The sequence below is a fragment of the Gopherus flavomarginatus genome, chromosome 1 (assembly GCF_025201925.1).
Source record: "Gopherus flavomarginatus isolate rGopFla2 chromosome 1, rGopFla2.mat.asm, whole genome shotgun sequence".
Lineage (NCBI taxonomy): Eukaryota > Metazoa > Chordata > Testudines > Testudinidae > Gopherus > Gopherus flavomarginatus.
The window spans coordinates 100,905,188-100,919,674 of record NC_066617.1 but is presented as its reverse complement, the minus strand read 5'-3'; the positions used below and the strand labels follow the sequence as shown (position 1 = coordinate 100,919,674).

Below are 14,487 nucleotides of genomic sequence, written 5' to 3'. Positions count from 1 at the left end.
GAGGGCCCTCTTTGCCATTTCCACTCATGCAGTTCATTGAAGTATGAGGTTAGAAGGGACTGCAAGGGGGTCATCTCGCCGAACCCCCAGGTGAGATCTCAGCCATCTGTCCTCCCAGGTGCCAGGCCACTGGTGACCTCTGTGGGGAAGGGAGGAACAGGTCCTCGCCCCTGAAGCAGCCAGCTTTCAAACATGGTGCCTGAGAGAAGTGTTTCTGATTCTCTCTCCAGAAAGGACTAGGGGGAGGAGGGAAGCCAACCGCACTAATAAAAACCTCAGAGAGATGAGAAGCAAACACAAAGTTGCTTTTCATTTGCAACCGTTAGACAGCAGCTTGACAAAGAGATTTGAAATATGGTCAGCTAGGGAAGGAGAATGAAAATAAATCCAACCTCACAGAAATCCCTGCTGGGAAGGTCCCTGCCAGGGAAGCATGGGGCACTGCTAACTTGTCCCAGCGACAAAGGCCAGCGTGAATGCCCTGACTCCCCCTTGCACACACTCTTGGCCAGCAAGCTGTGCTGTCTCGCGAAAACTCCTTCACCAGCCCCCCGTCAAAGTTTTAGTGCAAACTCTACCTGGCCCTGCCGCTCGGGAGAGGCCGATTTTAGCAGCTGAGCTAGTTAATTAGCAGCAGAGCAGTAGCTGTGCCTTCCCCCCCTCCCCCTCTTCGCCTCCGCATTCCCTCGTAGTGGGAATGGGAAGCCTCATCTACTGCGGAAGGTTCACAGGGCTTGGCGGCAGAGCAATTAAATAAACAGGGGTGCGGAGAAGGGAACTGGGTATTGCCAGGAGGCGGGGCGCTGAGCCCTACCAGCGCAGGCTGAGGGGGAGAGGGTCCTGCAGGGGCAAGCCAGCTGTCTGTCTGTCTGCATCTCAGGGCTGCTGTTCCCAACCCTCAGAGCTCATTCCCGGAGCGAAGGGGAGAGCCCCGGAGCGCGTTAGCGAGGGAGTGCAAGGGGCTGAGTGCTCCTTGGGGGAGCAAGTGTGAAAAATCGAGACACTTTTTCGGGTGGGGGGTAGTTGCCTATCCAAGACAAAGTCCCTAATAACCGCAGCTCTAGTCCCCCCAGAAAGGGGCAATTATGACATTTTAATGTAAATATTCCAGCGCTTGGAATCTAGGGGTGGTCCCAGCTGAGGTCATGGCAGTCCCTGTGCCTTTAGGGGCCGGTCCAATGTGGGGGAGAAGGAATGCAACTTCTCCGATCCCCCCCCCTTGTAGCCATAGCTACGTGCCTGTGGGTAGACACACAATCGGAATGCACAATATTCCCTACATCAGTGTCCTTCCCCCCCTCTTATCTCTCGCCTTCATCTCCCCGCTAGGTCTCAAGCCCAGGGACACAGCTCACCGAGAGGCTGTTTGTCCCCTTCTCATTTCGCTTTGCGCTTCTTTTTCCGCGAGAGGCTATTATCAATGTTTAATGAAGTAGCTGTCCTGTTCCCCGATTGGGCTGAAAGCTGGCGGAGAGGCTCTTAATAATGGGGTGGTGGGGTTGGTTTCTGCGTGTGGAAGGTGTGTGTTTAAAACCTCCCCGCTTAATTTCCTGATATTGATTTTCTGGCTTGGAGCTAGCATCGAGTATTCAGCAGAGAGCTCCTCTGCAGAATATGTGAAAAGGCAGCGGTTTGGATAGAGAAAGGGCACCAAATGCAGTATGCGTCAAACAGACCATCGCTCAATGAAGTCACTTAGCTATTCAAAACATGTTCAGCCATCATTCAACCGTTTGCACCAAGAACTGGGGTGGGGTGGGGGGGACAATTCGCGCTTCTTCCCGGACCACAACCATTTCCAAACAGCCTGCTTTGGTGAGAGACGTTAGGACAGAACACAGTTTATTCCCTCCTCGCCTCCACCCCACTCCCAATCCTCCAGGTCTGGTTTTAGAAAACCAATTCTGCGGTATCCGCTTCCCGTTCCTCCTCATCAGAGCGATCAAGGCTAATTCGTTTAAGGTGGACCCATGGAGACATGGACATACATGCACATTATCTGTGGATGTCCCCACCCCACCCCCAATCGACTCTCCTGCTTAGAGTCTCGTCTTGAACACCGATTTTACGATCCGCGGAAATGCTCTCTCTGTGTGTATGTGTGTCTCCATAAACCAGACATTTGCATCCGTGCCCTTCTCCTTCCAGGACGTGATTTGAAGACCCCCCACCCTATGCACACATGCACCAACCGCAATACTAAACAACACAGATTTAAAAGCAAATTGCCGGCCTCCCCCCCGCCCCACGTCTGAGTCCAGGGGCTGGCTGCATTGCTGGTTCTCCAGTGGCCAACAGACATGTCACTGTATGTGGGAGCTGAGTTGCTGCCCAGTTTCACCACATTATACTTAGGCTAGTTTTCTGTTCAAAGACTTATTTATTTTTAGACTTTGCAGTAACGCTTTCAAGAGAACAAACACTCAGAAGGGGGGGAAACACCCGCAAAAACAAAACCCACCCCAGCAGCGTGTGGCTGCTCAGAGACATTACGAAATGCTCTTGAACTCTGCTTGAGCTGACTGGAATCATTCGGATTTTCCAAATAAGGCTCCTTAGACAGAACAAGATTAGGGGTTAGCTGCCCCCCTCATAAAGGGAACTTGATATTTACATATGAGGTGTTTTGCCGTTTTTTCTCAGTTCCCAGACTTATGATTATCAAAGCAATTTGCAAAGGAGAGCAATTATTTTAGTCTGTTGTTACAGCCAACAGTGCACCAGTTATGTAGCATTTCGCTTGCTTTCCCAGGCAATAATGATCCGGAAAGAGGCGGATCACCCAATTGCTTTTAACAGGGTCTCTGGATGTTTACACAATGTATAGATTACTCCAGTTAGGAGGGGTTTTTGGAAGGGGGGAAGAGGAAAGGATAAAGGAACAGAGTAGAGAGCATATTTTCCCCCTCTTATTGCCTTTTCTTTCCTCAGCAACTAACCCAACCACCCCTTGTTCCATGGTGGAAGTGAGAAAATGGTGGAATGTGGAGAGATTTATTTGGGGAGGGGTAAGGAGATCCCGAATCAAATACCTTCCAGGCAGCAGGTTCTCCATAATCCAGAATGGGTCATGACTTCCTCGTTCTTTTTGCTGGTTTCGTTCTCACTGACACTTTTAGTCTTGCAAACCCCTCTGGAGTAAAGCCAGTAGTCGGTCCCCACAGCTATGGTCATCAGGCTGAAGGCAGCGAAAGCACCAACGGTGGTTAAAAGCATCTGAACACCTCTGTCAAAGAGCCCCATAATTCTTCATTATACAAATACCCAACCGCCTTCTGATTCTTGGGGTGTGTGTGTTAATAAAATAATAATTCCACTACTAATATAATGGGTATATATATATAGAGAGAGATATCAAAAAGGGAGGTAAGAAAGCCCACGGAAAACAGTGTAAATTATAAAGACCACACGGGAAGAGGCTTGCCTTTTAAATCAGAAACGTTCCGGTTGTAATATAAAAAAGAAAGTCAAAGAAAAAAAAAAGAAAAGAACAAAAAAGACTAAAGCGAGAACCCCCCCAAAATGAGATGCCTTAATCCCTTTTTCTAAAATTCTGGTCTCCAGTTTCCATATGTAATGGCTAATTTGGAGATGGCTTCCACAGTGAACAGGGGAGCAGCAGCAGCAGCATCCTCAACACAATCTCTCATTATCTGGACCTAGACAGTTAGAGATTGTAAGAGCAGAGATGCAACCTTCAGGCTTCTTGCTTAGCTCTGCAGCCTGCGCCATGAAAATCCTTTTTCTTCTCAGTTATCTTCCTGGGATTTGTGCGGTTGGCTTTTTGGGAGGTTCAAATTCTTCCTTCCTTTTCGTCCTTTCTTTTTTCCTACCACCAAACCAGACTTCCCAGTATACTGTGAGCCCTTGATTTCAGCGGTACAGGTGCTGAGGTCTTGCCTTCCATGGCTTTCCCCACAGCAGCAGCAGCAGTTGTTGTTGTTGGTAAAGTGGGCAAGGGAGGGGGGGTTTCTCCCAGAGAATCGAGACGGATTTCCCTCCTCCTCTTGGCAAAGCTTCTGAAAATAAGGGAACCGGTGCCTTGCTGCAGGATTTGCTGCCTCTGCCTCTCTTCCCTTGTTAGTTCCTTTCCCACCTACTACATTAACGTGGTGGTGCTGATCTGGACAGCTCCCCTGCACCGATTTCTCCGCGGTGCTGAAGAACAGCTCCTGTGAGTCTGGACCGGGATGCTGGTGGGAAACTGGGGAGCAAGAGCTTCCTCTTCCTATATCCTCTTTCCTTCAGCGTCTACAAATGCGAGTGACCCTGCTCTGCTCGGAGGAGCAGGGAGGGATGGGGAGGGGGTTGATTAGCCTTCCCACTTGTCCTTTCCTGTTTTTACCCCTCTTCTTCCAAACCCTGAAATAACTCCCCTAGGCTTCAGGAGCTGAGAGAAAGGCGTAGCTGGATCTCGCTCGCTCGCTCGCTCTCAGCCCAGCCTCCTTCGCATTCCAGCTATACGTGCCCAGAGCTCCAAATACAACCGTCACATCACAATTAGACCAGCACAAAACTTCAATCAGCCGTTTCTCTTCCCGGGAGACGGGGGAAATGTAACGTGGAAGGGTAATTAAAAATTAAATAAAATTTGTTTGTTTTAAAGCACTTAGTCTTCATTATTCTCGCGCTGGCTACAAGTTACATAGTGGGGTTTTCCCCCTCTCTCCTCTCATTTCTTTGTCTCTTCCTATCCAATCGTGTATGAATCTCTGGGTGTCTCTCTCTCTCCCTATTGTAGCTTTCCTTGAAATCCCAAATGCTGCTCCAACAAGCAGACATTTTGAAAAGATTAGTAATTGAAAATGTTTTTTTTTTTTTAAAAGAGTTGCTGCAAACTGAATTCTCTCCACTCAAAAAATAATACTCCTTTCATGTCTACATTTGAAACCGAAAGGAGCGTTGACTGAATCCATTCGAATCAAAGTCGGAATAGTTAATTGTGTGTAAGTGTCCTGTGTCAGACATAACTCGTTAGTACCGAATCCGAAATCCTGAATATAACATTGTACATTGCTGACATCAAAGCATGTCATAATCCTCTCCTTCTTCCCGAGCAGTATCATTACACTCGGTTAATTAAATTATTCACCTCGCTCATCATTCTACATGTGTTGCTGTTCTTTAATCTAACACCAGTAAAGAGAAAAATGACTTCATCTAAATCCTGATGCTACAGATTTAATTTCTCTCTAATCAGCTTCATAGTTCAGAGAACAAGAGACCAGAAGGGCTGCTTTGGGTTCACTGTTTTTCTGCTAGAGGGGGGTGCAGGGAAGTTGAATCAGTTGGAGCGTTTGAAACACGTTGCAATTTAATAACTCACTCCTTCCCCCTCCCCGCCGCTGAGCTCATGCTTAGAAGAAAAACGCTCAGAGGTCTGCTGAACGCTAAAGAGTTTGTAAAAAAAAAAAGTGAATTACAAACCACTTTGCACCAGGTATAAATTCATCTCTAAAGGTTGCCTTCTGCTATCAAATTGACTGACCTAGAATAAAACACCCTTCTCAGCTTTACAAGTAAATTACCAGACTACCTGGTTTTTAGCCTAATTTTCTAGACTAACCATTTCTGCCCACACAGACAATGACAGGTTTGCTGTAGTGTGAAGATCACACATTCTCTCTTCGTCTTCTGCTTTTTTTCTTTTTCTTCTGTCCCCCTTAACAGCGTGGCTTCATTGTCCACGACCTCTAATTTCTTCTTTGTCCCAATAAACACATTTAAACCCAGGAAAGTCTACAAATGACTTTCAGGGCATTAAACAGCCTGGCCAAGCAGGGAAACAAAGTTTATTGACGGGGCAACCACGTGGCTACATTGGGGTATGGGTGGGACCAGGAAACTCCCCTTTTCCCTACCAAAAAGCTGGTGTCCCGCAGCACAACAAAACCTGTGCAGGGCAAGCTCCTTGGGGCTGGGCAGGAGAACGCCCAAACCCCAGCTCTTCCCAGCCTAGGGTGACCAGACAGCACGTGTGAGAAATCGGGACAGGGGGTAATAGGAACCCATATAAGAAAAAGCCCCAAATGTTGGGACTGTCCCTAGAAAATCGGGACATCTGGTCACCCTATCCCAGCCCTACTCCAAGAGTCTTTATGATCCCAGCCCGCCCCAGTCCTGTATTCCTGTAAATTGCTAACCCAGCCACAGCAGAGCAGCCCTCGCTGTCTTGCCCCCTAATTCCCACCTCGCCCTGCCCCTCAGAGCACAGAACTGTAACCCAAGACGGAGTAAAATGGCAAACACCCTCAGAAGGTTTTGTCTGTCAACAATTGAATGCTGATGTCTGACACCGTCGGTAACAGGAGCCATAGCAGCAGCAGCTGCTCTGTTCCGCAGCAGCCGCCGTTCCTCCTGGCGGGGACGAGAGGGAGGATCGGAGGACTGAGTGTGGTTTCATGACTACGTTTTGGCCCCCTTCGCCTGTCCAGCGAGACCCCCCCTCCACAGCCTGCCCGGATCAGTCCCGTGCCTGACACGCGGCACGCGCTGCAGCAGTTCCACGCACAGCTGGACGCAGCGGGCATCTGTCTGGAACACAAGTGCTTGATGTGGGATGTGTTAACCAGGGCGTGTTGGGTTTGTTTGCTAGAGGCTGGGAAGGACACCGTAAAGCGAAGGAGGCGAGCCAGAGAGTATTCTCTGCTCAGTCCTTAGACTCAGCGAGGGAACAGGTGACCCTGCCCTCTCCCTACTGGGGGGAGGGAAATTGGGGGTTTCTTTCTGCACAAAAGAGGGTTCCTCTGAGCAAAGAGAGTGTTTTGCTGGCTACAGGTGGGATCAACCCCCAGCTGCTTTTTCTGCACTGTTTTCAGTAGGGGATGGATGAGGCTGTTCCCCTCCCCAGTGGTGTTCTCTTGTTCTGTTACTAGATAGATACTGGAAAGGCCAATAGCCTCAGAGACCCCTTTCTCCAACCTCGAGTCCAGGGGAGTGACTAGAATCATACAGGAGAGGGACTCCTCCAGAGATGCTGCATCTGCCAGAAAGGGATCTTTGGAGAGGGTCTATAACTGTGAGGAAAGTCCTGGGTGGAGCTTGAAGCTCCGAGACTAAGACTACTTAGGAGCTAGTGGGATTATCAAAGAGGTTTTTTTCCTCTCCCCCAAGGTGGTTCCATTCCTGTGACAGGGAAAGGTTTTAGGAGAGGGAGGATGGTGGTGGCTCTGACCCATTTCCTCTCTGTCCATGCATTCATTTTTCATTCCTTTCTCCTCCAGGGATCTCAGCTCATCATGGACTGTTCAGTTCCACCCAGATTCCACAATTGCTCTGTACAAGAGGTAGGAGAGAACAGAGCAGCTGGCTGTATAAAGGGCTCTGAGGCAGGAGCTCTGGTGAAGAAAGATTACTAAAGTTAAAGGTGTAGTTTAACATATAATCCCTGGAGCACTCAGATACCACAGAACATGCTCAGAGGAGAAAGTCCTATCAGGGCAGCCCAGAGGATTCAGGGGGCCTAGGGTCTTCGGCGGCAGAGGGCCCCTGCTTCAGTGGTAATTTGGTGGCAGGAGGTCCTTCCACTCTGGGACCTGCTGCCAAAGTGCCCCGAAGACCTGCGGTGGGGTCCCCCCACCACCAAATTACCGCCGAACACCAGGTACTTCGGCGGCGGGGGAGGGGGTGGGATTTGGTGGCAGGGGTTCCTTCTGCCCCAGGGTGGAAGGACTCCCCGCCGCCAAAGACTTGGAGCAGAAGCAGCTCCGGGGGTCTGAGCCCTGTGAGAGTTTTCTGGGGCCCCTGGAGTGAGTTAAGGATCCCACTCCAGGGGCCCTGAAAAACTCTCATGGGGACCCCTGCGGGGCCTGGGGCAAATTGCCCCACTTGCCCCCCACTATGGGCGACCCTGAGTCCTACACACTTAATCACACTTACACCTGCCTTCACCAAACAAGGACACTCCATCAGAGCAGATTGTGTAATGGACCAGGCCATGCAGATACTCTGAGAGAACCTGCTTCAATATGGGGGAAAACCCCACTGATCACACCCCCTCTGTGTCACTACCATCCCACACTGGAACCTATACAGGGCATCATCAAAAACAGTTACAACTCATGCTTGATGGGGACCACATCCTGAAAGAAATCTTTACTGAACCCTCTCTTCTGACCTTCAAACAACCCCCCAGCCTCTCCAAGCTCATAATCAGAAGTAAGCTACCCCTAGGCTAGGACACACTAACTCAAAGCAGCACCAGACCCTGCCAGAACAACAGATGCAAACGGCGGATATAACTCTACTGATACAATGATCAATACCCTCCACAACACACCTTTCAAGATCCATGGATCCTATTCATGCCTATCACAACATGTGCTGTATCTCGTCCTGTGCATCAAATGCCCCAACAACAGCTATGTGGGTAAAGCCAGCCAATCACTATGCTCTCAAATGAACTCACACAGAAATATGATAAAAGACAAAAAACACCCTATCACCTGTGGAAGAACACTTTTCACGAAGCTATCACTCTATATCTGATGTATCAGTCCTTGTCCTCAAAGGAAACCCACATGCCTTTAAAAAATGAGCTAGGGAACTTAAATTTATAACTCTGCTAGGCACTAAAAATCATGGTTAAACACAGATGCTGGTTTTATGACTCATTACAACATTTTGTAACCCAGTAAACCTTCTTTGTCCTATAATTGCAGGTGTGTTAATTGTCTACTTCATTTGAAGTGGTTTCTTGCAACCCCTTATGCTTAACAATCTGTCCCACCTTGTACTTAGCTGTGACAACCTGGCTGCCTTTTCCAGATCTGAAGAAGGGCTCAGTGACACTTGAAAGCTTGTCTCTTACACCAAGAGCAGCTGGTCCAATAAGAGACATTACTTCACTCACCTGGTCTCTCTCATATCCTGGGACCAACTTGGTTACAACAACACTGAAAATCCATGGGGATGTGATTCTGGAATATTAGGGAAATTAGGTAAAATTTCAAAAGCATCTAAAATGACATTGTATCCTAAGTCATATTTTCAAAAATGATAGTCACTTAGGAGGCTTAAATGTCATGGACTTTCAATGAGACTTAAGTGCCAATGTCACTTGGTGCTTTTGAAAATTTTACTTCTGCGCTTTAGAAATGCTGAGCACTTATAGCTCCAGATGAAGTCAATGGGAGCTGCAGCTGTCAGCACTTCTGCAAATTAGGCTCTCATTACAGAAAGGGGTGGTTTAATGAGGAGCAGGAAAGATAGTCTGGTGCTATGATTGTTTACCTAGGGCCCAGTTGCACAAGCCTTATTATTTGTATGACAAGCCCTAGCAGCCCTACTCATGGATTACGACCCCATCGTGCTAGGTGCTGTACATACAGAACAAAAAGACAGGCCCCGCCCCAAGGAGCTTAGGCCCAGATCCTCAAAGGTATTCAGGTACCTAACTTCTACTGATTTCAATGGGCCCTGGGCCCTGTTCATACAAGTGAGCATTTGACTCCAATGGGACCACTTGGCTAAGTGCTAACCATTGTGTTGCACAACTGGGACCACAGTATATAACTAGAGCACCAGAAAAAACAACAACAACAAAACAGAACCACCCCTCCTCTCCCAAAACCAAACAAACTCAAAACATAGATTTAAACTGAAACAAGAACAATGCAGTTGAAACAACAAAATTATTTTTATATTTATATTGATATTAGAAGAATCATAGAAGTCAGCGACAGAAAAGACCTACTGGGTCATTTAGGCAATTCCCTACATCAGCAAAGGATTGTTCCCTTCATTGCATTTTCTAGAGCTTTGACCAGTATAGTTTCAAATTACACAAGCAATAGGAGATCCTTCCCTTGGGACACTATTCCACAATCTACTAGAGTGCAATCCTGCAGGATGACAAGCACCCTAAATTCCCACAGAGTGCAATGGGAATTAAGTGTGCTCGGGACCTAATATAGCTTCTTACCAATTTTTTCCTGATGTTCAGACACAATTTTCCTTTCCCACTATCCTAGTTATATGCCTTTGGACCATTCTGAATAATTCCTCTACCATCCACAGTGATGTGATGGAGAAATGGAACCATTTAGAGCAAAGAGGCAAAGGAAACAAAATCACATAATCACTCAAAATCTTCAATGTGCGTACAGCTGCTGCTGCTCATACTTTGGCGAGATACAGTGTAGAGTTCATCTTTTATACAAAGAATCATTTTAATACAAAAATGCATTACAGAATAACACCAGTCGCAGATTTTTATAACAGAGCTACAATAAGATACTACTATATGCTTTAAACAGAACTATGCAATACAACTACAGAGCAATGGGACAGAAAGTAATAGGCTATGGGAGAAAAAGGAGATCTGAATGTTATTTGAAATGAAATGGAGAGTGATAAAACAGAAAGATATAAGATATCTGTTTAAGGTGGCAGAAGCAGAAGACAAGAAGGTTCTTGCGCCAGAAGTGAAATGATTTGGGGAGGAGAGAGAAAGGGATCGTACTTTGTCAGTGAAGGATGTGGGGAAGCTGTAAAGAAAGAGATGAAGTGGGCTGAAGCAAGTTCACAGGAGAGCATTAAAAGCTGAGAGTGCAATTCTGAATTAGATTACGAAAGGGATGAGGAGGGGTTTGAGGACTGGGTGATAAAGTGGAGCTTTTGGTAGGAGTGAGAAGGCAGACAGTCATATTCTGCATATGCTGGAATCTAAGGATCCAGGGAAGCCATAGTGGGAGGAGTTGCAACAGTCAAAGTTGAGCAGAGATGTAAACATGGAGTAGTGATGGAGCTGAGGTAGTTGTATTCATAGGCAACATGGAGATGGTAGTAGGCAGCAGCACAGATACAGGAGATGTGGGAAAAGTAGAATTCAGAGTCATGGATGATGCCAAGTGGACAGTGGAGATCAGAGGGAGATCTGAGTTGTGGAAGGGGATGAGTTCTTAAGAGGGCTCCTTTTATCCAAAAGATGCACTTCAGTCTGAGATATTTAGCTGGAGCTTAGGAAAAAAGCCATAAAAGGATATGGGTGAGACAAGCAGAGAGGGTGAACAGAGCAGTCATTAATGGTACCAAAAGCTATCTACAGTCCATAAGTAACAACACTTCATTAACGTCTTTCATCTGAAGATCTCACAGTGTTTTACAATCATCAGTCTCACAACATCTAAATGAGGTTGGGACTGTCATACACATTTAAGAAATGAGTGAGCTGAGGAAAGAAAAGTTAAGTGTGCTTTTGCCAATACCATACAGTGAATCACTGATACAGCTGGGAGAACCCAAGAGTCCTGACTCCCAGCCTCCTTGTCTAACCATAAAAGTGACTGAAGTGATTTAAGATTAAACATACATCTAAAAGGCCAAATTTGTCTGTAGTGTAACTCCATGGGCCAATATGACTTGGAAGAAGAAGGTGGATAGGAAAGAGCTAAAGAATTAAAACTTGTAGGGCTCCATAGAGGAGTGATATTGGCGCAGAAGAAGAGCCATCTCCAGAGGCAGAGGAAAAGGTAATTTGTTAGGAAGGAGTGGAACCATGACAGAGGCAACTAGGTATCTGAGAAAAGGAAGGTGGAGTAGATAACCCACTCTCTCACTAGGTCTTCACATGGCCTCCATCACCATAGTATCTAAGTACCCCACACCCATGAATGCATTTATACTCATACCACTCTTATAAAGTATTATTATCCACATTTTGCAGATAGGGGTCTGATGCAAAGCCCACTGAAGTCAATGAAAGTCTTTTCATTGATTTCAGTGGGATTTGGATGAGGTTCTAAGTGACTAGCTCAAGGTCACACAGGAAGACTGGGGCAGAGCTGGAATTGAAACTAGGAGCATGTCTACACTAGAAATGCTACAGTGGCACAGCTGCAGTGCTGTAGCTGCTCTGTAGTGTAGACAGTGACAGAAAGGGTTCTTCCGTTGCTGCAATAAATTCATCTGAATTCTTCTGTCAACCCCACAGTGTCTACCCTGGGACTTAGGTTGACTTAATTACATTGCAGGGCATGACATTTTTCACAGCTCTGAGCACTGTAGGTAAGCCATCCTAACTTTGTTGTGCAGACCAGCTGCCAATCTCCTGAATCCCAACGTCCGTGCTTTAACTCCAAGACCATCCTTGCTCTCCAAAGTTTAAGTGGGGTCACTGATCTGTGATTTTAGGATTCTATTCTCTGTTTGTTCTACCAGATCACAGAACAAAATAAATCTCCAAGGAAAAGATGAGTACTATGAAAACAACAAGGAGTCTGGTGGCACCTTGAAGACTAACAGATTTATTTGGGCATAAGCTTTCATGGGTAAAAAACATAACTTCTTCAGATGCATGAGTACCATGGTGCACAAACAGCACCTAGGACTTCTGAATGGGATAAAGGCTGTACTGTCTTCCTCCCTTTATCTAATCACCTCCTCCCTCTCATCTTTGCCCTCATTTCACCTCCCTTGGCCTCTCCTAGTCATTGTCCCTCTTCTCCATGACCATTAAATCTTGAATTTTTTGCCCCCACCCGATTCTTTCCAGTCAACCCTGCCCTGCCCTGTCCTGTCTTTTCCCAAAGTAAGAGGGGAATTCAGTCTCCAAGTTAAATTAATGACAGTATGCCCCCAATACACACACATAAATACATGCAAACACACACATTCCTTTCTTTGGTGGATTCTCCACCTTTCTTGGGATGAGATTTAAAAAAAAATGGTCTAAATGGTCCCTCAGTCCTGGAATTTCCCAAAGTGCACACACACTGCTCCCCCAATAGACCTTTCTGTGTTGTATTCATTCTAATCCCTTTTTAATCACGTGCTGCTAAATGTCACCTCCTGGGTCTTGTGGGTGGATTTCTTCCAACAGGGAAATACTGCCCCTTCTTTGGGTGAGACAGGCAGCGGAGATGGACAGAGTTTCCATAGCAAACTCTCCACAGCGCTGGCTTTCTGGGATGTGAACTGTTTTACCTCTCTCCCTCTTTCCATGCTGTGGTGGGTGCTGTATGTTCAGCAACTGCCTGATCAATAGGAATAGGAAAGAAATCAATGCATGTAACCCATTAGCTCTAACAGAGGGCAGGCTGCTGTTAAGTCACTCCAACTAGAATTACTAAAGTATCCGTACTGAGAAACACACACACAGATTTATTGCATGGGACTCGCAAAGACAATCGGGGAGAACACTTCCCTCACTCCCACCAGCACATTTAACCCTCCCCACACTGTTGCACAAACAGAGCACATGCCATGAACCCCACACGTATCTAATTCTCCTTATGCTTCCACCCCAGAGTACCCAGCTTTGCACATCTCCCTGCACAACCCCCATCTGCCTGCTCTTTCACACCCATACATGTACCTAATCCCTCCACCCACGTACAGACCAATACCCCATAGAAATCCACCTGTCATAGCCACTCCTAGCCTCTACTCTTCTGACCAAATCCTCCATAAACACCTGCCCTTCTCCACACATCCACCCACAAGCACACAGACACATGCAACCCTGGAAGCAAATTCCAGAACCAGGTGTCATGCAGAACGGCTCGGGGAGGCTGCAGACAAGGATGAGCTAATGTCTGAATTGCAGAGCTAGGAACAGCAAAGAAGGAAAAGCCATTTGCCCATTGTCGGCAGAGGTTTGTGAATGGGATGTGGAATTATCTTGTGGTCAGGAACTGCTTTGAGTAGAAGGCACAAGGATGGGGCCTCACTGGGGGTGCAGCGTATATGCATGTAGGCTAGAACTGAACAAAATTCAGAGACAGAAGCCTTAACCTCATTGCCACTGAAGCCAATGCCAAAACTCCCACTGATGACAATGAGACCATTCTCTAGCCCTGGATTCTTTTCACACTTCAGGAGGAGTGGCTGGTCGCTGGTCCGGTCAGGTCAGGTTTAGAGGCTATTGGTGAGCTAATGATTTCGCAGGAAAAAATCTGTGAAACTCCAGTAGAGAAATACATTGCAGGAGTGGACTGGCTGTTAAGGAAACACGGTCCCTGTTTTCATGCAAATATGCCAGTAATCAAGAGGAAGAGAGAAAAACAGAGAATATGAGCGAGGAGGAGCGAGGGAGACAAATCTAATTGTACCTAAATGGAAGGATTTCGAAAGGCTTCCTGGCAGCATAAGCAGGAAAATGAATGGCAAGGGAAAGTGAGGCCTACAAAGGGGATTATTTACTCTGACATTGATCAATATTTATTGGTAGTAGACCTTCTCCCTGTGTACAAGGCAGAGAAGAACAGGTTAAAAAATATTTAGATAAGTTAGAGTTATTTAAGTCAGCAGGCCGAGATGAAATTTATACTAGGGTACTTAAGGAACAAGCCATGTCCATTGAAGGTAGGACAAGGAGTAATGGGTTTAATCTGCAGCAAGGGAGATTTAGGTTAGATATTATGAAAAACTTTCTAACTATAAGGGTTGCTAAGCTCTGGAACAGGCTTCCAAGGGAAGTTGTCGAATACCCCCTATTGGAAACTTTTAAAAACAAGCTGGACAAACACCTGTCAGCGATGGTCTAGG

The 14,487-nt window shown here is 46.7% G+C and overlaps 1 protein-coding gene across 2 annotated transcripts in view; it reads right to left on the bottom strand.

Moving 5' to 3' along the window:
* The window catches only part of CACNG2 (calcium voltage-gated channel auxiliary subunit gamma 2), a 66,554-nt gene extending 62,124 nt beyond the window's left edge, over positions 1 to 4,430 (bottom strand). Inside the window, exons 1-2 of one of the 2 annotated variants that reach the window (XM_050927122.1) lie at positions 3,696 to 4,430; positions 3,033 to 3,178 (exon numbers count right to left, since the gene is read on the bottom strand). In XM_050927122.1, the coding sequence (XP_050783079.1) occupies positions 3,033 to 3,174 (142 nt within the window). In that variant the 5' untranslated portion in view covers positions 3,175 to 3,178; positions 3,696 to 4,430. Of the gene's footprint in view, positions 1 to 3,032 lie in introns of both variants that reach the window. The other variant, XM_050927116.1, reaches the window with a different exon arrangement.
* Between the last annotated feature and the right edge of the window lie 10,057 nt (positions 4,431 to 14,487).